The 25,490-nt window shown below is 41.4% G+C and overlaps 2 protein-coding genes and 1 long non-coding RNA gene across 5 annotated transcripts in view; 1 reads left to right on the top strand and 2 right to left on the bottom strand.

The window, feature by feature from the left end:
* LOC144638633 (uncharacterized) lies at positions 1–25,179 on the bottom strand. Of its 3 annotated transcripts, none has more exons than XM_078497839.1 (3): positions 24,789–25,179; positions 24,350–24,474; positions 1–1,340 (listed from the first exon to the last, which is right to left on the bottom strand). In XM_078497839.1, the coding sequence occupies exons 2-3, from the start codon at positions 24,384–24,386 to the stop codon at positions 25–27; spliced, it is 1,353 nt and encodes a 450-aa protein (XP_078353965.1). In that variant the 5' UTR covers positions 24,387–24,474; positions 24,789–25,179; the 3' UTR covers positions 1–24. The 3 variants fall into 3 exon arrangements, with proteins under 3 accessions (XP_078353965.1, XP_078353966.1, XP_078353967.1); XM_078497840.1 differs by having other exon boundaries at positions 24,350–24,457; XM_078497841.1 differs by having other exon boundaries at positions 1–1,335; positions 24,350–24,457.
* The window catches only part of LOC144638686 (uncharacterized), a 54,077-nt gene that overhangs the window by 6,404 nt on the left and 22,183 nt on the right, over positions 1–25,490 (top strand). The gene's annotated exons all lie outside the window — the stretch shown is intronic.
* On the bottom strand, positions 17,934–24,270 carry LOC144639008 (uncharacterized). The gene is made up of 2 exons (XM_078498274.1): positions 23,856–24,270; positions 17,934–22,634 (listed from the first exon to the last, which is right to left on the bottom strand). Exon 2 carries the CDS (start codon positions 22,602–22,604, stop codon positions 17,934–17,936), a length of 4,671 nt encoding a protein of 1,556 aa, XP_078354400.1. The 5' UTR covers positions 22,605–22,634; positions 23,856–24,270.

The raw sequence follows: 25,490 nt of genomic DNA, 5'->3' as shown, positions 1-25,490 counted from the left end.
CGGTTGGGTCAGTCGCTACTTATTTTAAAAAGCTTCATGTAAAAAGTTCATAAAAAGCTGTCCTTTCATCATGTTTACTCCACATCCAAAATGCGTCCCATCAATACTACGAACACCGTTGGTCAAATTAAAAGTATCAAAGACTGGAATGCCAAACGTTGAGAGATAATTTTCCATATCTGAGTTAAACCGTGCGATACGATCGTTATGAGATGGAATATTGTAATTTGTATCTTTTAAACTTCCATGAGCATGGATTGAAATCCACAATATATAAGGCCATCTTGCACCAGAAGATTTCTTCATTTCCAGTACAGGTTCAATGATTTTCTTTTGAACTATTTCTGCGTTTAAATTCATATGAAGCCCCACTCCGATAGCAATTACAGTTTTATCTTTGTTTAGATTCCGACGAACAGTTGCTAAAATATCTGTTGCTTTGTCAATGTTGTAATATTCTTTGAAAAAGAAATCAAATTTGTACTGTCCTCCACAAAATGCTCCTTGTTTTTCGTGAGGAATACTTGTTAATGTTTTCGTGTGACACGAGGTAGTTCCTCCATCGACAAATTGCATAACACCTCGGCAACGTTTCATCTCGCGATCGTGATCGCCGCGACTAATACGGCTGAGATTTCTGTCAAAGCTAGTGCTTAGACTTCCACTTTCAGGGTTGTTTGTAAATAGTATCATTAATGCATTGAAAAGATGTCGTACTAACGAATCCCCGATCAGTACTAGTCTTGAAATCTTGTCAGACATAACACCACAAGCTTCTTGACTCGTGAAATTAGTAAATGTGCAACCATTTAACGGAGTCCAATCGAACAGTTCGGCTGAAATTTCTTTCCTAAAATCAGTACATCGGTCACAGTTACAATCAATTCCGCACATCTTTGTCACGTGATTGCAGCAGGGTGCTGATCCGTTGACGTCACAAAGGGCGGGAAGGTGATAATCAAAATTTGGTGAGGTTAAAAAAAACGGCGCTCCGCCACATCGCAAATCACTCCTGTGCAGAATTATTGGCATTCCACGTTTCTCCCGAATCTGAATCTCTGCAAGACTTTGCCGAATTTTATCAACCGGTGTCACGTTTCCACGTTTTATCCATTGAGCATTTCTCATTAGATGTAATACATTGTGGCATGTCCTTGATTGATTGCTGTTCTGCTTATACGAGGATGGAAAACCATTTAACATTGGCAGTCGATTCACGCTAAAATGTTGTCTATAATTGTGTTGCACATCTAGAGTAAAGCTTTTCCAGTAAACAATCATTCCTAAAATGCTTAAAGTGATAATTGTAGAAAGGAGGTTCTTCATGTAGTCCGTCTGCGCTGTTTAAAAAAAAAGAAAAGAAAAGTTAGTTTATGACACAACTGTACGACTTTCGCTCTTAAGGTGGTTTTATTTATTTCGATAATTGAAAGCTGTAAACTTAAAATTGGCAGAGCAAAAGTCATTTATTGTTAAAATCACGGTCACATAACAAACAAAAATGATTTTTGAGCATTGTAAATGACACTTTCATACAAAATTGAGATAAACTTGAAAAAGGTCGTTATTAAAAAGGGTTACACACATGAGGGTTACCGGTTGTGGCACAACTTGCAAAAAAACGCTCGGGCTCGCCTGGCTCGCTGGCTCGCCTGTCTCGCCTCGCTCTTTTTTGCAAGTTGTGTCCACAACCGGTAACCCTCATGTGTGTGGGGTCGCAAGGCCAAAACTCTCATGTGCGCGGGGCTCGCAAGGCCAACCCTGTGCCAGAATTATTTTTCAATTGAACAAATGCTCTTATTGAGTAAACGAAGATGGGAAGAGGGAGAACTGGAGAAATTAACTTGAATGTAAAGAAAAACTTGAAAAGATCTCATGGAAAAGCGTTTACAACATACAAAAAAACTAAAGAAAATGAAAAACAAATAACAATCTTTTTAACAGACGAGCTGATTGAAAAATTAAAAAAATTAGACAGCAGTGTTGTCGCAAACGTTTTAACAAGCTAAACAAAACTTGCACGCTCCGGTGAGTGCATAAATTAAGTTTTCCGCGTATTGCTGCCTCGATGTTGTTGATCTTTTTCAGGCTTTTTTTTTTCTTGCAATACAGATTCTTTGGTATTCTATCTGTCGTTTCTCTTGTGGAGTAACTGTTTGTGTTGCCACTTCTTCCAAAAATTGATAAACTCGAGGATTGTGAAGTAAAACACGTTCTGTCGGCGTTTGGCTCGTCATTCTTTATGATATCCAGGTGTTAGCTTGATTTATATACAGAGTAAAGAAAATGACATCATTAAGCTATTTTTAGTGACAATGACTCACAATTGGCCGTCACGTGCATTAAATCAAAAGAACAATAGTTGTGCACGTGTAAAACAATAGATTTTACATTCCTGAGTGCTTAGAACTCAGATTTTAAGCACACAGGAATGAAAACAACTTACAAAAGTCTAAAAATATCATTCGGGTAATACCCCGACTTTGTACGCCCACGCACGCAAACACAAAAAAAATTTGCATGCCGCTGTGGGTCACGCAATTTCTCGCTGTTCGCTTCAACTTAATTGTATTTTTTGCACACTCAGATTTAATCCTTTCGACTCGGCTGAAAGACACTTTAAGTGCGCTGTAACCTTTTATTTTGCCTCGTTCAGGCAATTAACAACATCGCGGGTTATGTCTCGAACATTTTTTTGCAACTCGAACGACAATGCTTCCATCACAAAGTAAACAACAAGATGAGCGCAGACAATCATTCTTTCATTAAATGAAAAAATGTTCTATTGGACTGAAATTTTATTTCGAAATGTCGGTGGTGCTTTCGAGAAGTTTTTTTTTCATTTTTTGTCTTTCTGCTTTCATGATCTCTTGTCGTATTTTTTCGATGTCTGGCTGTGAATTTGTTTGTTTGTGTGCAAAGCTTGAACGTAAAGTCTCTTTAAGTTGACGATATTTCTGCATTTCTCGTAAGATCAGTTGAAACTCTTTGTCAGAAACAAGATTATCATTCAGAGCTTGTGAGACAGAGCTGTTTATCGAGTCATGTTTTGCAACAGCCAGAGCGAGGATTCTTGAGTGCTTATTAACTTTACGTTCAAGCTTTTTGTTGATAACTGACAGGCCAGTGGAAGCTGCGCCAGATACAGCTGCTACTGCTGCAACAGGCGCGCCGATAACAATTCCAACACCAGTAAGTGAAGTCGCAACAGCTCCAGAAGACAGAGCTGCCGTCACGGCGCCAAGACAGACCACGGAATAGTGAATAACTTTCCGGACTTTTTTATATTTTTTTAACACAAGCCTGTAATGCTCAGCTTCAGCGGATATTTCTTTTTCAATTTTACTTATTTCAGTCAGCCGAAAATTCTCGGCATTTGTTGGGAGGCTTGGATAAAGTTGTGTTTCTTCGCGATCACCATAAGCAGGTGCACTCGGGAGAACATTAGCAGATGACATGGTCTCGTATACATAAAAGTTATTTTTGTATTTAATTTAATTCAATTCCAACTCATATGTAAGATTTGAGCCGTTAAAATCGAATGGATTTCCATTCTCATCTCTAATCGAAAGAGTCAGAGATGTCACTTGTGCATCAGCCATAACGTCACGCAAGACATTGGGCTGTTCACTTTTGTAATTTATGTTTTCGTAAGCCTTTCCTCGGATGTCGAAACAAGCTAAAACAGAAGATGGTTTACCATTAAAGAGATTCTGTTCTCTGTCAACTAAATCGCAATGAATGAAATAAGTTGTGGGAGAATTTAATCTTCTTATATAAGTTATAGTTCCCAAATGCCCCACATTATCGTTTCCAAGTAGTAAATTAGACATACTTTTATTGAGAATTATTTTTTTATTCTTTTCATTTTTAATTACAAGCGGTGTACCAACATCTGTGGTCGTTTCAATATCATGTTCAGCCAATTTCTTTTTAAATAAGCTCACCAACATTTCGAGTGTGTAATAATCAGCCGCAAAGGGAACAGTTACCGTATTTTCTTTTGTATCTTTTTCACCTTTTACAAGGATTGTTCCATCTTCTTTTAGATTGAACCAAGTAGGGATATGAGATGACAGGAGCCGGATTTGGCTCGGTTTTGGAATAGGATAATCGAAATTTACAGTGTGAGGATTTTCTGTTGTGGTGACAGTGAGCACAACCATCTTTATAATTATCTTTTGAAAAATAAATCTTTAATATAAAATGGCTCCGCCTATTCCGAGAGCTGATGACATTTCTCAATCAACTTTTCTTGATTCCAAAGAAAGAGATTTTATGAAGTGGATGAAAACCCCAGAAGCAACTAAAATTTCTGAAGCGGCAAAAGACAATGCATGGAAACCTTTTCTTGCAAAATATCCAAACGCTGACCGAACAAAATTTGTTGCACAGGTTGAGTTCGCGTACAACCACACAGCAACGGCAGACATTTATTTCAAGGCAGGGCAGGGCAATTTGATAAATGTTTTTGGCTCTGACAGCAAATATTGGAGCCCAGAGATGAAAAAAGCACTGGGGGTGAATCAAATTTCAGGCGGTTTTCCACAACAGCTGTCACCAAGCGGCGCAAAAGGCTCATCTTTGCCAATTCCCGCGGTTGGATTTCACGAAGCCGCACCGAGTTTGAAAAAAATATTTAACAGCAAAATTAACATCTTCGTCACACCAGACCAATATTTCACAACGAAATTAAGAGAGATTTTTCAAAAAACAAAACTGAAGCATACATCAGGAAAAGAGTCAAAAAGGTGGCTTGCTAGCCAAAATATGGCCTATTGGCCCCAGCAACTTAACTTTGCGGTATGGTGCGCGACAACAGGCTGCGGTATAAGTCGAGATATTTTCGATGAAGAGCACTCAGCTCTTAGCTTGCCACCGATTGTGCGTAATTTTTATCTTTTTCACGTTTATTTCACGATAAGGCGAATATTGTTTCAGATGGAGGGAATTCAGAGCGTAAGCGCCTTGCCAGGCGACCCAACTTTTAGCCAGTTCGACAACAAGTACGACGTGGCTTCGTACAAAAGAATATGTGCTGAGTTCGGTGTCGACCCGTCAAGCGATTTTCGTTTCACAAGAGGTGCTAACCACGGACTGGGTGACGTTTATATCTGGATCACAAATATTGGTCTGAAAAATTCTGGAGCAAAATACCCCGATTACGATAAATTTTCGGACGAAGGGGGAGCTGCAAGCAAGGGTAACTTAATTCAATACATCGAGCCGGATGACGCTGCATATGCACAGGCAGACTGGTTTTGTCCTAACGGCACTGAAGGGCTTACTCAGGCAGGTTTGTCGAGAGTAAACCAGTCGATAGAGGCTTTTGTCTACTGTATTCTCGGTTCGCAGGTGAACGTTCGAAGTAGCATACTTGGCACAGGCGGCCGTGCAAAGGAAGCGCAAAGTGAGTTCCTCGTGTTGGTTGAAGACGCTATAAGGCAACCTGATCTGGCAAAGTCGGTCCAAAGATACCAACTCGCTATCGACCAGGCTAAGGTTCGGCTTAACCTTGCAGTCTGCCCAGGTGCCTGGCTGATGCCCGCTCGTATGGTGATAAACACAGAAAGCGTTGTTGGTTACAATAACCAGCTTAAGCAGGCTGTTGTTGGGATGAAATTAGGAGTGAATGATGAGGTTAATAAAGCTACAAAAAAAGCAGCTCTTAAACTGATGGCCGGAGGAAAATCAAAAATCAACCCACCAAACAGCCACCCTTCAAATCCTATACACAAGAGCGCCACAGCAAAAAAAAAATCAGGCACCCGCCGCAAGCGCTGCTGAAACACCAGCTAGCAACGCGCAAAGCGCTAAAGCTACGAAGGCCGTAGCCAATGATTCACACGAAATAAACAAAGCAACTGTCGCTGTTGGCGCGGTTGGAGCAGCAGCTTTGCTCTACACCCTTATGCGTTAACGTCTCTTTTTGATGTATTTTTCAACAAGAAAAGCAACCACAGCAAGGATAAGCAGCCAGGTGTGCTCTGCAAGAAATCCAATTACTTGACCAGCGGTTTTGAAAAGAAATTTCGCAATCGAGCCAATGAGACCAGGCAGAGCTGATGCTACCTTTGAGCCAATATCACTTAGGCCTTTCCCCAACGCTTTGCCGGTTGCCTTCAACGCGTTTGTAATGGTTCCAATAACAGAACCAATCGTGACACCAGCAGCAAGAAGTATTGCTGTTACTGTCACGCCATATTTTTTGAAGATCTCTTTGATCCTCTCACGAAGTGGAAGCGCCCTTTCTCTTTCTGCAATCTGCGTTTGTAAACGCCCGAGCTCCTCGGTTCTTTCCGCAACTCTTTCTTCCGCGGCTTGTTTGTCAGTGGGGGAGGCATTCTCATCCTCAATAATTTTTTTGTCTTCCTCGTTTTGGCGCTTGAGCTCATCTTCTTGCTCTTTAAGATCATCCAACGCTCTTGTGTCGTTGAGCCTTTCTTGCAAAGTGTTTCTTTCGCTCTCTTTGGCAGCGAGGCTTGCCCTTAGTTGGTCGACTCGTGTTTGTTCTTTTGCCTTCTGCTTAGCTTGTTTTTCAATAGCAGCAACTTCTTTTTTTGCGTTTTCAAAATCCTTTTCAAGATTTTTTTTTAGTTGATTAAGTCTGCGCAATTCTGATTCATTTTCAACATTTGACCCAAGTTGATCCATCTTGGCATTTGTTCGCTCGATTCTTATTCTGAGATCTTCTACTTCTTGGGTGGCTTTTTCTTTCTGCATGGCAATTGTTTCTGCCTGTTGTAGTTTACTTTCAGCTTCTCTTAATCTTTGTCTGCTTTCTCGTATTTCTTCATTGTCTTGAGCAATCAGAGATTCTGCTTCTGGCCCAAGGGAGGCTTTAAACTTGTCTGTGAATTTTTTGAGAAGACCACTACCATCTTTTTTTAAAATTTCTGTCTCACCACCTTTTGCACCAAATGAAACGATTGTTGTATCATTGCCAGGCTTTTTGCTGAAACCGATTGGGCCTATTTTTGCGAAGTTCACTTTGGGGAATTTTCTTTTGATAAAATCTTTAGCTCTGTCAATCATTGCCGGTTTGTCATCTTGATGAATAAAGCTTCCCAACAAAGGTGTTTCAACGTAGGATGTGTCTGGCAGCCCGCTCTGTTCGTGCTGCATCGTTTGCATTTCATGTTGTTCACCCCCATGGTAGGGTGTGGATGCCTCCCCGGGCTGAAATGGTCGGGTTGTGTCGACCTCTTGTTCCTCTTCATCATCGTTATCACTGTTGTGGTCAAGATCTTGGTCCAAATCATGGTCCTCGAATCCAAAATCACCACCACCTGTTGCCATCGCTTAATTTATATATATATATTTTCAAATTAAACTTTTCAATTTAACAATAAAACCAATCGAGAGATGGATGCTGTTCAAGAAAACCTTCGACCGGGACGCACAGAGAAAATACTCGGCGCACTGAAAGCCGAGCGCGCTGTAAAACGAATCACTTTTGACCGCACTGAAGCCAATCCAGAGGAAACGTTGTATGTTTCAGTGCCAAAGCTGAACGAAAACGAGGTCATTGTGCCCGGCTCGCTGGCGCTGCGCTTCAACATCGACTTGAGCGGAGGCCATGCCAACAACTTTCTGGTTGACAACGTCAGCCGAGCTCTGGTCGACAAGTTTGTTGTAAAGTACGAAGGCACCGTCGTGCAGGACACGGTTGGCTATGACATCTACAAAATATTTGAGGACTTTTTCCTTTCGCAGGAGGAGCGCGACGACAGGGTGCCAGAGGGCATTCAGAGCGAGGACCTCAACAAAATTCGCTCAAATGCTGGCGATAAGAAAACTGCAGGAGTCGAAGCAGAAAAAAAGCTAAATGAGCTCTATGGTAATAAATACCGAATCCGACTGGATCACCAGATTTTAACTGACCATGGGGCATTTTATCCTCAGGCACTATACAACGATCTTGTGTTCGAACTGAAGCTCGCGGCAGCCGAACATGTGGTCAGAGGCTCAGATACAACAAAACTAAAATACAAGTTGACAAACATCCAGCTGGAGTACGAGATGATAAGAAGCAAGGAAATTGCAGATGAAGCGTTCAGCGCTTATTCGGGCGGCAAAGAGTTCGCTTACGACCACATCCAGCGTGATAAAGTGACGACTTTTGCAAAAGGCTCCGACACACGTCTGAATCTAAGGGTCAACCCGCAGAGGAGGTCCATGAAAGGTATCTTGCTCCTATTTATTGAGCAATATAACAAAGGTGCAAGGAGCTCGGAAAAGTACATTAACCCGGACCTTACAAAAGTAAGCATCACTGTCAACGGCTCGCCAAACATGCTGTACAACAACGGCATCGAAGGAATGGACATTTGGGGAGAAGTTAAAAGATTCTACATGAAAGAAAAAAATAAAACGCAGCACATGACTCTGCAAAAGTTTTACACAGAAGACAAGTTTGGCCTTCTTATTGATCTGCGTTCCATGGCTGACCACTCGATGCACGGAAGCGGCACGCGCCTTGTGAACACAAAGGACGGTGTCCAGCTTGAGCTAGAGAGGAAAGCAAGCGGCTCAGGTAATTTGAACTGCCACATTTACGTAATCAGCGACGCCCAAATGAATATAATTGGCAGGCAGTTAGATTCTGTGCTTTTATAATATACGAACAAAGATGGATCCTGCCAATATACCCTTCAACGCCCTCATTGTGGGACCAACGAACTCAGGAAAAACAAGATACGTGGTCAATCAGCTTTGTGGCCCTTTCCGAGGCAAGTTTGACTACATCGTGCTCATCTGCCCGACTTTCGCGCACAACAAGACTTATTATCGCTTTGCTGAGGAAGATCTTCGATTTTTTGTTTTAATTTGCGAGCAGCACGAGGTTGAATCTTTGTTAAGGCTTTCAAGATTTCTTTTTGAGGGAACGAACACGCTTATCATCCTCGACGACTGTGCTGCTTCGAAAGATGTAAAAGGAAGAACAGGGGAGTTGGTGAATCTTGCTTTCTCTGCTCGCCACGCAGGTTTAAGCATATGGGTGCTGACTCAAAAAATGACAAGCATAACAGCCTCATTCCGCGAAAATGTTGCGGCAATCGTTTTCTTTTACACCCCCTCTGCCAAGACCACGAAGGCAATCTTTGAGGATTACGCTGGCGAACTTGCCAATGAGGATTACAAAGAAATCATTTTAAAGCTAAAAAAAAACAAGTTTTCGCATCTTGTCATTTCTCATCGCCACCCTTACGGCACAGAATTTTTTTATTGAACATATTTTTTATAGTAATAAATGGCTGACCCTTTCGCAACTTCTCCTCCCGAGAGCGTCAAGGGCGCTGCAAGTGAACAAGAATTAGCTTCCGTAATGGAACTGCTAGGAGCTGAACCAGAAAGTACAGAAAGCGCTATGGCACTCATTCAAGGCCCTGACATTCCTGCTTTGCGTGAACAGCTTGCAATCCTTGTTTCAACAGGAAAAGCCAAAGAAGCAATCGGTGTGCAACTGACACACGAGCAGGTGAAGCGCTTGACAGATAAAGAAGTTGAAAAGTACTTAAAGAGATATGAGGCATACGTTGGATCCAAAACAACCGACAGCTTGATTGACAGCTTTATTTTTCTTGTTACCAAAGTCGTTGGTATGGCAGTAAATATCAAGGACGTCAATGATTATCAGAAGGAACTCAAAAACGACTACATCATCAGCAAAGAGCTGTCCACTGTGGCAGGCGGTCTGGCTTTGAAATGCGGCCGCTTTCTTGCCCTTGCCAATGCTGTGCTTATCACAACAAAGCACATTGATTTAAACGAAGCCGCGCCTGGCGCGGGGACGTGCGCAGCACGCGTCAAAGACGCCCAAGGGGTCCCGACAAAGTTGCAAACCAAAGAAACACCAACTACTGAAGATTTTTCTGAGCAATGCTAAGAAAATGCTAAGTAATTACTGAACAATGGTTAGCAATTGCTTAGCAAAAAATCTTGCTGAGCAATTTTCTATTTAAATATTATTTTTTTTTATTATAAATGGCCGAGCTCGAACAAACTCCGATCGCTCAAGAAGAACAGAAACAAGTTACTTCAACAACTCCAGCAATAAAGCCTGCCAAAAATCCAAAGCGAGTGGCTGCTGGCAAGCTTGCAGCTGAAAAAACAAGACAGGCTCGTGAAGCACAAAAAAAAGCCGCGATTGATGCCCAGGCAATCATTGCAAAAGACAAAGAAAAGAAATCTGCCGCTGCGAAGCAAAAGGTAACTGCTCCCGAAGAGACACCCGAGGCTGCTTCCCGCGGTTTAAGCACAACCCAATGGATCTCTTTGCTTGGTTTGAGCGTTACAATTATTACAACTTATGTCAAACGCGAAGACATCAGAGCCTTTTTCAATAAAATAAGAAATGCTCCTGCTGACTCTCAAGTTACAACAGAGAAAAACGAAGGCACATTTTCGCAAAGTGTTGAAAACTCAGAAAGAGAGAGAGTGCCAAAGGCACCTGCGGCATCGAGAATCCCGCAACCAAAAAGAGGAATCCGTCCGATGGATTAAAAAATTTCTTTTAAACATTTATTTTTCATTTATTATACCGACAATGTCGTCCCTTGGTTTTATTCTTGACAGCCTTGTTAAAGGTGCAGCTATGGGTGGTATTGCATTACTTTGGTTTGAATTTACCAAAACTTGCGTTAAAACCGCTATTCGGATGCATAAGGATGAGGATACAATTTTTAAAAGAGGTATAAAAAAAACAAAAGAAGTTGAATCTGGTGAAGAAGTTGCAAACTTTGCTTCGCAAAACGGTGAAGAATAAACAAAAAAAATTTTCAATTGAATATTTTTTATTATTTTATACTGAACCGCCATGTCCGACAACAAGCTCGTGAAAACGCTCATGGATGCCGCCACCATTACAGGTCTCGCCGCCGGAATCGGCTGGGCTGCCAAAAAAGTTGTAAAAGAAAACTTCACATCCGACCCAAGCAGCAGTTTTATGAACTATGTAAAGTTCACAGCCGTCATGGCTGGCAGCGTTGCACTTAAACAGTATCTCGAGGACCAGAAAATTCTCCCAACCAATTAAAAAAAAAATTAGAATAATATAATAACAAAATGGCAAGCGTAGCGATTATGGCTGGCGGAGCTATCTTGAACGCTGCTGCTTTCATTGGCGGCAACTACCTTGCTCGAGCTTTGGGTGGCGGAGATGACGCCGCTTTAAAAGAAAAAGAAAGACACGACAAAGCTCTCGAGGCTTACCAGGCAGCTTACGCGAAATACTCTCGCGACCGCACGAAGCTTCTCGACTGGATCGAAACCAACAATGAGATCAAACAGCAAGCGAAACAAAACTTTACGAACACAGACTACGCTTTCAAACTCTACAACCAGGCACATCCTGACAAACAAATGATTCCTCCGAAAGAACCCAAGTTCTCTGATTTCTATCAGCCAAGTGAGCAGCAGAAACAAGGTGAACTTATGTTCGTTGGCGCTGGCGCGCTTGCACTTGGGTACGCTGCCTTTCGGTTTCTTTAAACTTTTCTTTTTTTCTTGTATACACATGGATGCAAAGATTTTTGCGGAGCAAAACTTTTCGAAGAAAATCTCGAAAGTCTACTATAGCCCCCAGGGCTACTGGAAGGGAATTGCAGCGATAAAAAAATTAGCCGAGGCGGCCAAGGTTTCCGAAGATGCTGCTAAAAAGTGGCTCGTTAAGCAGGCCCTTTGGCAGATCTACCTTCCGGCACCACGATACGTTCCTCGCCCAAAATTCGATGTTTCTTCTCCTAACGCGGTCCACCAGGCGGACCTTCTTTTTCTGCCACACGACAAACTGCCGCGAGGGCGAAAAGTTTACAAATACGCTCTGACTGTTGTTGACGTTGCCAGCCGATTCAAAGAGGCCGAGCCTTTGACCTCCAAAGATTCAACTGAGGTTGCAAAAGGTTTTCAGACAATTTACAGGCGAAGTGCACTAAAATGGCCACAGATGCTGCAAGTTGACCCTGGTCGCGAATTCATGGGAGCTGTTACCAAAGAAATGGAAAATCACAAAACCTATATTAGACGCGGACGTGTTAATATCCACAGAGATCAAGCTATTGTTGAACGTTTTAATCAAACACTGGCAGGGCGCCTGTTTGGTTATCAGTACGGTGTCGAGATGAACCTGCCATCTGGCCAGCGGTCGACAGCGTGGGTAAAAAGGCTTCCCGAAGTTGTTACCGCTCTGAACAACGAAGTTACCAGTCTTACTGGCAAGAAACCTGCTGCTGCAATCAAAGAAAAGGCTGTTTCGTCCAAGCCGTCCTCAAAATATACAAGACCTGTTGGCTTGAAAGAAAAAAAACTCCCCTCTCTCGTTAATGTGCGCTATCTCTACCAACCTGGCGAGCTAGAAGGCGGCGTAAAAAGGGCAACAGATCCGATTTGGTCATTAAAAGTCTACAGCATCGAAAGGTCTGTTACTAAACCTTATCAGCCAGTGCTTTATTACTTGCACGATGGTCCAAAGCGCGGCTTTGTGCGTGAAGAATTGCTTATTATTCCTCCAAATACACAGTTACCACCAAGCACTTAGTGCTTGAGCCCGTTGGGCTCAGAAAAGCTATAAACGTTCTGTTTATGTCGGGGCCCCAGCCCCCTGCAAAAAAAATACGAACTTATTTTTATGGGAATTTCTGGCGTTGCAGCCGGCGTTGCTACTTCTTTTATTGTTCAGCGAGTCATTTAAACACTTGCCCCTTTTCGGTACAGCAAAAAAAATGTTTTGTCTTCTTGTTTTTTGCGTCGTTGCTGTCACTTCCTTCTTTTCTCACACGGGTGCGTGCCGGTGCCCCTTGGGCACTCCTGAGTGGCTTTTTATTTATTAAAGCACTCTAGAGAGACCTTTGCTTGGCGGCTAGTTAGTTTTTTCACCCCCTTTTATGAGGCGGTGGGCTCTTTTTTTTGCCCCTTCTCTGCCGCCCTTGGCGCGTGCTCCGCACCCATCCGATAGTGCCCATATGCCAAAGTGTTTATCCCATCTTCCTCTATCCATCGCTTTGAGTCAAATGGCGAAAGCGATTTTTTGTTTACCACTATAGAATGCATCTCGTGGGCATAGCTCCTTAGCATGTGCATTTCGTGAAAGCTTTCCTTGTTTTGAAAAAGTGTATCTTTGAAGTTTTTATGATCTATTTTCTTCTTTGTCACACACTCTTTTACCCCCTTTGCCTTTTTTATATTTTTTTTGTCTTCTGTCATTATTGAATACATTTTTGGCCTTAAACAAACACACTCTGAAATAACGTGAAGCACAGGAATAAATTTTTCTTTAATCTCGCACCATTCTTCGACTGCGCACTCGTCTTTCATTTTGCCCAAAACTTTTTTGTTTTTTGCTGAAAACAGCGGATGTTCTTTTGGGTAGTTACTTGTGTCGTACTTGTCAATGTTTTTGGCCATGTCTGCGTAAAAGTCTTCTGTTTCTATCACAAGCAAAAGGCTGTCTGTGTCTGAATACAAAAGCTCGCAACGATCCCCGTACTCATTTTTCAGATGGTTGTAAAAGAAGTCATACATGCATAGCTTGCTTACGTCAAGGATAGTCATGCCTGTGTAAACCGGTTTATTGAGAAACAGCTTACTTTTTCGCATGTCTATTCCAACCAGATCGTTTGAAAACATTACATGCCTTGAATACAATGGGTTTGCAACCAATTTTCTTATTTTCCTTGTTTCGTCGCTGCGCACTATTCTTATGTCTACACGGTTTCTCAAGTTTTCCATTGTTTTTCCAAAAACTGAGTTATTCACTAGCTTGTAAAAGTTCTTTTCAAAGACACTTTTTGCTTCTTTTCGGAATTCTGTGTTCATCCGGATGTACGGCTCCATCCACGCCTCTTGTTCAAACTCTAAGACCCTGTGCACTTTTTTGAGCTTCATTCCCTGTTTTAAATAAAACTGCAAGTTTCGGTAATGCACGACGTAATTGGTTTTGTCTTCCAGCGTTAAAACTAGCTTTTCAGTGTTTGGGGGGTTTAACTTAAGATTTTTTGTTAATTTATTTTGGTAAGGTGAAAACATTTCTTTGTTTATTTTCTTTTTCTCTGGCGCTAATGGATAGCTGTTTTGGGCGTCATGCAGCTCTTTCGGGTATTCCAAGTCCACCTCTAAAATCCATCCAGCTTTTGCATACTCTTTTTTTGTCGTTATTTCTTTTTCTGTTGGCATAACCCTTTTCCATCTAAAACCACTTTTTGGAAGCGGCTTGCTCATTGCCCACCCGTAAAGGTTATTCGCATCGAGGTACGTTATGTATTTTTTTGGCTGGCTCGGGTCAAATCCCTCAACATAAGGGTTGTTCGCCTTTGCATATCTCTTGCTTACCATCGAAATCCCGCCTCTTATTCCCCTTTCGACAAAAAGATGCATTTCATAGTCTGTAAGTAACTCAAGCTTTACGCCTGTCTTTTTCAAGAGTGCGTCCCAAGAAAGGCCTGGCGTCGTGTAATAATTCGCGGGATCCAACCCGTACTTCTCAAGACAGAGTTTTCGGAAGTTTTCAAAGACGTCGGCTAACAGGGTCACGTCAGTCTTAACGTACAAATCGTGGTAGTCGCCCAGGGTCTGGCAGCCAAAGGTTTCCCACACGTTTTGCGCGTGTGCATACTCTTTATCCGTTATGTTCTCATCATTAAGTTTGCTGTAAAACTTTTCTTTTTTAGGCAAACTTGTTTCGCTAAATCTTTTCCATGAGTCTATGTATTCATAGGGATAAATTCCCTTTTGTGTTAACAAGCCAAAGTTTTCTATAAAAATGTTTTTTGCTTCTTTGTAACCTTCATCTGTTATTTGGGTGTTATTCGCAAATCGCCATTTTTCTTCAGTTTCGTTTTTATTTTCAAAAAAACTTTTACTCAAGTTGTTATAATTAAATGCGTCCCACACTTCGGCGTATTCGCTTGGATATTTTCCGTTGTCTAACAACAGTTTACTTTTTTCCAAGAAAACCTTTTTTGTTATATTTAATGACTCCTTCGGTGTCGCTTTTACAAGTGAATCAAGACTTCCTTTAAGAAAGTTTAAGCTGTCAATAAAACGCAGTTTGCCAAGTGAAAATGTGATGTATTTTTCCATGTTGTTTGCAACACATTTTACTTCTTTCTGTGCCTCTTTTGAAATCTTTGAAATTGACTGCATTAAATGGTGCGCATCATAACCCCTCAGGTTGTGAAATGCAACTGGTATTTGAACCTTTTTCGGATCTATTCGCATCATAAAGTTACAAATGTTGTGTGCGGCTCCTCGAAACTTGCCTGTTATGTGGCAATGGTCTTTTACCACATCCTTGTAGTTCGGCTGGATAAGCGGCTTGTGGCACGCTAAGCAGTTTTTTTGGTTTTTCGCGGCTAATTTGTGTGTTTCTTTTTCAAGCTTTTTTAGCTTATAGTGGGTTTCGGTATCCAGGTTTTTTACCTCTTTTTCCTTTCTGTAATAACATTTTTTGTGCATCTGCCCAAAGTAATTAAGCTCCTTTTTGTTTCCAATCCAAACTGGCAAAGAGTCCAAAAAGTTTTGTTTCATTAGCGTTTCTTCGCAAATGTGGCAATTGGTTGCATTTTTGAAGTTTACCCAGTCTTTTGCCGTCATCACAAGAGGTTTTGGCTTTGACAATTCATATCTTATTTTTCTTTCTTCACTTAAAAGACAGTTCAAAAATACTTCAACGGCGTTTTGTCCTCTGTACACAAATGTTTTTTCGTGTTCACCATCACTCCTTACAACTGTGTAAGCAAATCCGCATGCCTCGTGCTGTTCTGTTTTGTCTGTGTAGCTTTTTTTCTTCAAGTCTTCCAGTTCTTCCCCTTTTTCTTTTGCCTTTTCTTTTTCCTTTTGGCGGTCCTCTTCCGTTTCGCGTTTACACCCTTCTATCGGCCTTAGCAGTGCCTCAAAGTCGGCGTAAATTTGGTAAGGCACTTTCATTTGTTTGTGATAGTTTTTAAAAGAAAGAGTGTTTTTCCCCTTTTCGGGCATTTCGATTCTTGTTGGTCTGCCTTTAGCGCCATTGCAATATTTTTTGTGCTTTTCGAGCAAGTCTTCTCTTGTAAAACCTGTCAAGCACATCATGCAAAAGTGTTTTTTATGCTGATCTCCGGTTTGGTCATGTAACAAAGCACTTACTCTTTTTATAAAACAGTAGTGCTGTGTTAATCCTGACTCAATCAACATAAGAAATATACGGGGAATGCTATTTTCTTTTTCGCTTAATCTTAAAGGTATCACACATTCGTCTTCTGAGTCCCACCCAAGCACATTTATTGCAAGGTTTTTATTTTGCGCCTCAAGCCTGTCAATCTGCTTTAGTGGAGTTGGAAAATTGATTTCATTGTAGTTAATGCCGTCGTCAACTGGGTATCTGCTTGTTCTTTGTGGATTTTTCCCATCTCTTGGAGGAAATAATGCAGCTCTCAAAGCCCATTTTAGGCATTGGTTATCTCTGTTTTGCACGTTAATAATTGCTTTCTTGTTTGCCAACTTTGGGGGCAAAGGCAAATAAGTTCCTCCTCTCAATGGCTGATAACGCGCAACGTTGATGTACGCATTTGTTATTCTTTCAATGGCCCACCCAGAGCCGTTCTCTGACCAACCCTCAATTTCTCCCTTTGCTTTGTCAATAAATTTGTCAAACTCTTTTTTTATTTGGTCTTTGTCGTTTTTTAAAAAAAGGTGTGGTTCACTTTCTCTAAAATAGTGTTCCATGTATTGCGTCTCACCGTCTCTTTGTTTCGAAAATTTGACTTCAAGTCCAAAGCTTGCTTTTAAATTTTGTAAGTCATCAATTTCGCTTACTAAAAGTTCATAAAACTTTTTTTTGTTTTTTCTTGAAAAAGTGTAAAGATCTTTGTTGTTTTCGTTAGCTTCCGGTATGTTCATTTTCCATACACGAAGCCATTCGTTAAAATCTGTGTGGGCCAGTAAAAAAGTTAAATTTCTTTGGGGGTTTGTTTGAAATTCACGAATGTTTTTTTCCATCATTGCTTGCAAAGCTTCTGACGAGATCCTTGCTGCAGCCATTTTTTGGTGTATATACTCTTAAAAAATATTTGTTCAATTGGCATTTATTCCTGGCACAGGGTTGGCCTTGCGAGCCCCGCGCACATGAGAGTTTTGGCCTTGCGACCCCACACACATGAGGGTTACCGGTTGTGGACACAACTTGCAAAAAAGAGCGAGGCGAGACTGGCGAGCCAGCGAGCCAGGCGAGCCCGAGCGTTTTTTTGCAAGTTGTGCCACAACCGGTAACCCTCATGTGTGTGGGTTATTTAAAAAGGTTATTTAGTCCATGAGCCAGACCTCAAAATTTTACATTTTGGTACCACTTTGAGGGACCAAACGCCTTATTCATTTTTGGAAAGACACATATCCATGGATGTTAAAAAACATTGATGGACTTGAATGGGATGTAGCTGAGGGGTTAATTCGGCAATAATTTCACCACCCTCTAGAGCAAGGACTAGCAGAAGGGAAGAAAGAGCCGGCACCAATTACATAGTGTTGTGACTTCGTAACAAACAAATCTATAACCCTTACATTTCCTTGATCATACTATAACGAAGATTTAAACATTATCTTTAGATTTATTAAGGGTGCGGTAACAATCGTTTCCATGGCAACCAAATTGTCAGTAAAAAGCCAAGGCCTAATAACTTTGTGCACCATTTATTGACCTTCAGATTTTCCGATCCTGAATTCACTTTTTAACTATGCTGGTACATTGTATCTATCGTATTGAACACCGAAAAGGACTGTTATGCATGTGTTCTTCCTGTGTGTCCTTCCTTCTAGTGTCAAGAACATATACTATACAAAACCTTTGAAAGCACTGAATATGAAAGATCTACCTTGAGCATGAGTAGGCTTCAGAAACTTTGTATCAAATTTGTTACACCTCACTTGATAAACATAGACTACTAGCTGGCAGCATAACAAAGTTAATCCTCATCGCCTGAGCTATCTTCGGAATCAGACTCTTGCCCTTCTAAATTCTCATCTTGCCAATTGTTGCAGTCCTGCAGCCTACAGGTAGTGGTACACTTCAGACCATTGGCTAGGCACTGGCAATTTGGCAGCTTGCATACTGAGGTGCACTTGCAAGAAAGAAACTCTATGACGACATCTGGGGCAGGTGATCCGGTCATCCAGCAAATTGCAAGGTTGCCATCTTCATTACACCATCCATGACCAATTGGATTAGGAATTCTAGGACACGTTTCAAGAGCACGGCGCCACACTCCAGCCTGGTAGTTCGCACGTAGGCTGTGCATGAACAGGCAATCTTGACATGGTGGTAGTTGCCCTGATTCGATCTCTCCCTTCTTGGCTCTAAACAGCTGGTACCGTAGGTCATTCACGGTATTAGATGGACATCGGTTTGCATACAATTTACAGGTAAACTCTTGGAGCACACTGAAGAGTGTACTTGACATCGACCAGTCCTTTCCCAGTTGGCTAAATGCATCTTGGTACTTTCTGTTCTTCTGTACCAGCTTCAAGGCACTGATTTTGCCTTTTCCTCCGAAAGCACTCACAGTATCACACCCAGTGAATGCATGCATTCCGGGAAGTGCACTACACATGTTGTGACCAACAGCAGCAGCAACCTTCAGAACATCAACGAATCTCTCTCTGTTTTGGGTGCCGCACTTGATGAACAAATGGCAGCCAAATGTAGGAGCAACCGAGAGGCAAATGATAAGGACATCCGTATCTTCTGATGCGATGATGACGGAACTGGAATCTTCTGCTGCATGGTTTGCGTGGAGTAACATGCGCGTGTCTGCCTCCTCTTGTGTAGTGGACAAAGCGGGAACTTCACTTGAAGTGTCACTCGTCAGCTTGAAGCATGTATTTTCACACGTGATATACATGACTTTGTCGTGGAGCTTTGATCTCAATGCTTGCTTCTGCCAATCCTGTGCTAGGAACTTGATCAAGTTGGTTTTACTTTTTGATGACGACAGAAGACGCCTCCACTGCTTGACTTTGTGGCCAGCAACGATTTTGCCAAAGAGAAGACCACTGTCTGACCCACGATTGACACGTTCAGCATTCTTTATGGACTCGTCTTTGTAAACATCAAATACCACATCCACTCGGTAGCTTTCTGACCCAGCACGTAATGCAGACACGAAAAGAGCCTCTGAAAGTTCACCGAAAGTTTTGTTCTCTCCGTGGGCTTTCTGTACAAGACTCATCCCATCGATCACACAGGCTGATGGTCGAGGAATGACTTCTGCCAAGGAAACATTTTTCTCCAGCTGTCGTGCTAAGGTGGCCTTGCTTGTTTTCTTAAGGGTGCCATCACAGTTTCCAAGTGACCATGGTAATGGCCCAAGTGGGTGAGCCAGAACTGAACTCATGTCCAACTTTCTGCTGGTAGCAATGAGTACCATGTGGCCAAATAACTTGTGGTCAGCTTTGAGAATAGCCTCCTTAGTAGTGCCTTTGGCCACTTTCGGTTTGTTCATATCAGAAAATGTTTTCAACTTCTGCTTGGGTAGTGGATCATGAAAGGGCTTCTTTCTGCTTTCAACTCGGTCATCTTGGAAGTGCTTGTACGCTGTTTCGCCAACTTGCTTTGCTGTGAGAAGATCCGTTGCAACATCAGCTGGGGCAACAGTAGCTGTTGAAAGGCTAATCAGCTCGGTCGGCTCACCGCTAAATGGATTTATCCATTCATTTTCCATCAAATCAAGAATGGATTGAACAGCTGCTTCATCCTTTCGAATACGAGATGATTCTAAGTCGTGATGGCTGATGCCAGGTGGCCTGATATCAGTCAGTTCCCGTATTTGTTTCAAGCAAGTGCTTCTGTGCTCTGCTGTAAGGTAATAGCGGCTCAATGCAGCTGGCTTGAGGCTGAATCCTTTGGTTCCTCCGGCAGTTTGTGTGTCCTTGTTGACTGTTTCTTCAATGGTTTGGTCAACTGGTATCCGGCCAAAGGGATTCTGTGTGCCCAACTGTACAGAAAATCCTCCATTCTCAAGCTGGACATGGACATCTGGATGATCAATTGAAAGTCGGGTCATCTCAGTGTAGTAAACGGAGAGGTAACGACTGTAATTCACTCTGTCGTAAGCAAAACACCACGGGAGAACAGCACGGATGGCATACAGATGGAGCATCCAGTTGCCTTCTCTTGAAGATCTAATCAAATGCAGAAGTGTCTCAACCATGTCCATGTACGACATCCAAAATTGTGCCAAATGCCCTGCCTCAGTTCTCAGGAAAGAAAGATAATCCTGATAGAGATCAAACAAATAGGCAAACCGCGGACTGTTGAGAACCGCATCTAGTTTTTCCTGCCGATTAACGTTGACAATCAGTGCTCGCGTGTCATCCAACAAGGACTGTAACTCTCCAGGGGAAGCTTGTTTCCCTTCAAACCACTTAAGGAAACCTTTCCAAGCTAGTCTCTGAAGCGCCTCAAATACAAGCTTGTGAAGGCGTATCCCTCGGTTGTACTGCTGGCCATTCAAAACTCGATCTACAGAACCTTCTGTGATGACTTCGGACTCAACAGCCAGATCCCGTAGTCCTGCATCAAGGAAACGCTTTCCAATAACCGCCAGGAAGTTGCAAATTGTGTGAAACGCGCCCATTCTCAGTACAATTGGTTGGAACTTGTCTGGGTGTTTCCAGGTGATTTCTGCTGCCTTTGCATACATGGCTTGGTCGAAAACACACACAATGTCCTTTAGATGAAGAGATTCTTTGATCTTGAGAGCTTGGTTTAACACTTCATTCACTGTGCTCATTGCTGTCGCTGGTGCGTTAATAGTTGGAAGGTAACCTACTGTGTCCTGGTTGACAGGAGTTTTATCTCTCGTCATGATGTTAAAACCAGTCCACCCACTAATGTTCTGCTCAGTGGTGTTAATTTGTCTTGCCATACACCAAGTAAAGTTCTTCATGTTCGCTGTTTTGATGGCATCGCTAGAATCAACTGGTAGCAGTTTTATTTCTGGCGGGCCAACACGCTCACCAGCGTTAAAACTTGGCAAAAGAAACTGTGCTTGTTCGATGCTTCTTTTCTTTTGCTTTGGCATTGTCGTAGCAGGTGTTGGTGCTTCAACTGTGTGTACCATTGGCTGAACCACGATGCCATTTACACGGTGAGATGTTCCACCTCCACTGAGAGTTTCCTCCAGTCGGTCAATGTTGTCAAACGCCAATGTTGTAGGCACACCAGGATAGATGTTTGATGGCAACATAACACCCATTTGCTCATCACTTTCAATCTTTTTCATACACAGTGCAGTTTCTATTTCCTCCAGTTTTGAATATGACACGCCATGGCCAAGCCGGTTTAACAGCTTAATCACTTCCACGTTTCCAGTGAGTGTTTTTACAGCCCAGGGAAGCAGGATGTGCTTGGCTGTAGTACACGACCCTCCGCTTACTGCAAACATGCAGTCTTGGGAAACGGAGTAGATAAACCTATTCACACGGGACGTCATAGGCTTCTCTGTGTCACCTGCCACAAGGGTCTGCAGGAATGCTGTCAGGAGGGGCGTTAAAGGTAGATAATCCTTATCCAACTCATGTGGTTCAGGAGGCCATCCAAGGTGTGCTTCATCTTGGGATTTCTTCAACTCGTCTCTGACGTATAATGCTGTCTTCTTGACCAGTTGTAATGGATCTGATTTACCTTCTTTCATGGACTTTAGCTCTCCTTTCATTCTCATTTGCTCAGCTGCCAAAGTAGTGATCTTTAGGTTATCAGGAATTATAAGGAGTTTTCCATTGTCGTCAGGAAAAATCAACAGACTTTCCCCAAATTCTCCCTCCAATTTACGGCGGATGTGCTTCTTAGTACTGGCTTGTACGTCTTCAACACCATGCGCTTTCATGTACAGAACTAGCTGGCCTGTCAAATCCACCATAGGCAAAACCCGGGGATTCGAAAACAATTCTTCCCTTATGTTAGCAAAGAGCATCTGGTAGGCATCGTCTTCAGCATCTGCATACATCCTGTCCCCATCTTTTCCTTTATCCAGATTGTCGCTGGGTTTATAGTATTCTCGTGTGTAATCGCGGTAGCAAGTCTTGTGATAATGAGCCTCCGCAGCAACCAATTCTCGAGACGTCACTGTTAATATCTTGCTATCCCTCTTGGCAGTGGCCACAGCTCTAACTTTTTCATCTGCACGAAGTTCACTTGCTTGAATAAGTGGCTCCCTGGAGTGTGATCGTTTTATGTATTTGTTGCCTTTGTCACAGAAAATACATATCTTTTGATACACCCGGGAACTGCTGGAAGCTCTCTTAGAAGAAGATAGCTGTTCATCACGAGGGTCTTCGGTCACGGTATTGGCAATCTTTGATTGTAAGCTGTTCAGCGTCTTCTTGTGCGTAAAGGCACTCCTACATTCTCGATGGTAATAAACAGCAGGAACAGCTTCATTGCTGGTCGGCAGTTGTAGGATGGGTTCGAATTTGTGCATTTCTGCTGCTTTTCGAAGGGTGACCCATGATGACTGATCTTTTGGTGTTACTAGTTCTATGCGTGGAGCTTTCACAGAGCATATTACACAGGTTGTAAAGTCAGTGTCAACACGTGCCCTCTTTGAAGGCCTCCCATCTGAATCCGGAGACGACATTTGCCGTTACTGTCACAAGCACGCACATGACTGAACGTTGAAGAAAGAGAAAATTGCGTCATTTAACTACCTTATTACATGAAATTTTCGCGACACGTTAATTTCGCGAATTTCGCGATTCCAAAAAAATCGCGAAATTAAAGTGACGCGAACAATAAGTGTCGCGAACATAACATGAGGCGAAAATTAAGTGACTCACATTATAATAATAATAATAATAATAATAATAATAATAATAATATGAATTTATAGAGCGCTACATCTAATAAAAATCCGTAGCGCTTTACAATAATAACAGATAAAAAATTTAACAATAAATGACCATAATTTACACATGTAAACAAAACGGAAAAATAATAATGATAAACTATAAATCATAGGCCCGTTTAAACAAGAGTGTTTTAAGTTTTTGCTTGAATTCCTCTAGAGAGGCACATAGTCTTAAGTTGTCCGGTAAACTGTTCCATAGTTTCGGGGCAGTATAGGAAAAGGCTCTACAGCCATATGTCAATAATCAAGAAAGAATAAGTCTAGTACCACTGAAGGAAGGAATTATCAATCTAAATGGATTTTGTCGTCAATTGACTCAAGAACAATAACTCATGCACGTACAAGCATGACCTACTTGTAGACATTGTGAGGATCGGACTGCTCTGTTGTTACTATTGCCGAGATTTAGTCCCGCCCTTGCGTTTTTGTTAATTTTGACGTTATTGTTCCTTTGATGAAGTCGTTTAATTTAATTCAAGGGCATGTTAAATAATACTGCCAAAGAAATATTAATTGTTTCTTACTCAAAAACGCGAAATTAAAGTGATTCAAAATACAAAATTTTCGCAAAATCGCGAAATTTAAGTGTCGCGAAATATGCGCACCTCAAAATCGCGAAATTAACGTGTCGCGAAAATTTCATGTAATAAGGTATTTCATTAGTTTTCTATGAAATGTTGCTAGCCTAGAATTATGAATTACACTGAACGTATAGCTGAACAAGTAAATCGAGTTGCCCAATCTGCCAACCATAATTATTGCCTGTAACAATGTAATTATAAGTCAACTTGATCACTAGGTTCACCACTATGGTACCTGTAAGTTCGTACAGTTTGACATCGATAACCTTTCTAAGTACTATTTTGGCTATAGCACTTCAAATATTACTGCTTTTAAGGTTTTCTTATCTTAGAAACTCGTCAAAAGGCATTTAAACATGATAAATTTGCTTAAAATGCCATAATAGACAGATATACTTACAGTTCTGGCCTCTCAACATTCCGCCATCTTGGATTCCAAGGATACACGTCATGTAAGACATCACAAAATATACTTTCGTTGTTATTTGCTTTTTTATGCGAACGAATGGGATAAATGCAGACATTTTAACATAATTCCCAAACGGAATAGCATTAGTTTACATATTTTATTCAACAGTTGTGAATGTTAGGGAATTATAGGCATTTTGATAAGAAATACATTTCATGGCCGCCATCTTGGATTTTCACTCTCCAGGTGATATAAAAGCCTACGTTTAATGTTGCTTAGCTACAAAGAGGACAGGTCCATCAAAGTTTTTTGGGTTCTACATACAACAGGTATTAATAAAAACCAGGTAGCGTCTGGTCCCTCCACATGGTACCAGTAGGTGGTCTGGCTCATGGACTAATTTAAAAAGGTTAAAAACACTTAACAGTTAGGGACTGACAACAAGGTGTTCCTGAAAGTGGCTAAAACTAAATACTAATACCCACACTTCTGGTGCCAAGTTGAATTCCTTATGTTGGCCATATTGTTTCAGACCAACTGTTTCCGTGTTCTTTGTGCTCTCAATCTCTCAATTACATCTATTCGTCAGTTCCCTATTAGCATGGAGAAACTGTTAACCTGTTAGCTATTGAATATACAAAATCTCAGCAATTTGTTTATGTTTTGGTCATAATTGTAAAATATTTTTAAATATTTTAATTGTTAAAACAATTGTTCACTAGCTAATAAGTAGATTTCCTTCCCCAAAGGCTAGAGACGAAGCTATCCAAGCATACACGACTTTTACCTGTAACAAGAGAACTTTACATGAAGTACCTGTCAAGGAACTCTTAGTCAAGAAATAATATCCATTAATAGTTTTTCAGTGTTTTTTTTATTATAAACCTATTTATCTTTGCGTCAAACCGTATTCATTTTACTTACCGTGGCAACTTGCACGTAATGTTTCCCACAGCCTCGCCAAAATCACTTACAAGCGTCACATGTTTGACCACGCTATACAGTCGTTGTAATTAACGCATGTCCATCTTCGTCCATTTCAACGACTAGTCTTTAAGGAAATTTTTTTTCAAAATAACATCAAGGACTTGCTTGTCTGAGCTTGTACCGCGTTTTTTGTGCGTTTAAATCCCTTTAACAGTGACATTACGATCAGCAAGCCGTAATCTTTAAACAGTTTTGAAAACGCAGCAATAAAACTGTCACCTGCCAACCGGCTTGGATTCTTTGCTGGTGGTTCTGTGCGACGATCGCAAAGCAATATTGGGAAACTGCCAAAAAAAGCATGTTTAGATGTCATGTATGTACGGTTCTTAATTTTTAGTGTCTTCTAGTTTCAAAACAGAGTTGCTTCTTGGAAATTTAATCATATTGACATGCGTAACGATGCGATATTTGTAAACGTTAAATGGAAACTTCTTCACATAACGTCCTATGTTTTAAAAAATTAAAGACGCGCATACATAACTTACATGAAGCTAAAGAGGTCTTTAAGTCCGTTGCTATGCAAGGTTGGTCGATCATGGCTTAAATAATCTACCTGAATAAAAATAAACAGTTTTCTTTTGTAAGTTATTTTTTTTAAGTCACAATGTACCATAACAAATTCCTGAAATATTTATGGCA

The sequence above is a fragment of the Oculina patagonica genome, chromosome 14, assembly GCF_052425735.1.
Source record: "Oculina patagonica isolate OP01 chromosome 14, crgOcupat, whole genome shotgun sequence".
Classification (NCBI taxonomy): domain Eukaryota; kingdom Metazoa; phylum Cnidaria; class Anthozoa; order Scleractinia; family Oculinidae; genus Oculina; species Oculina patagonica.
This window is presented reverse-complemented; position numbering and strand designations above follow the sequence as displayed.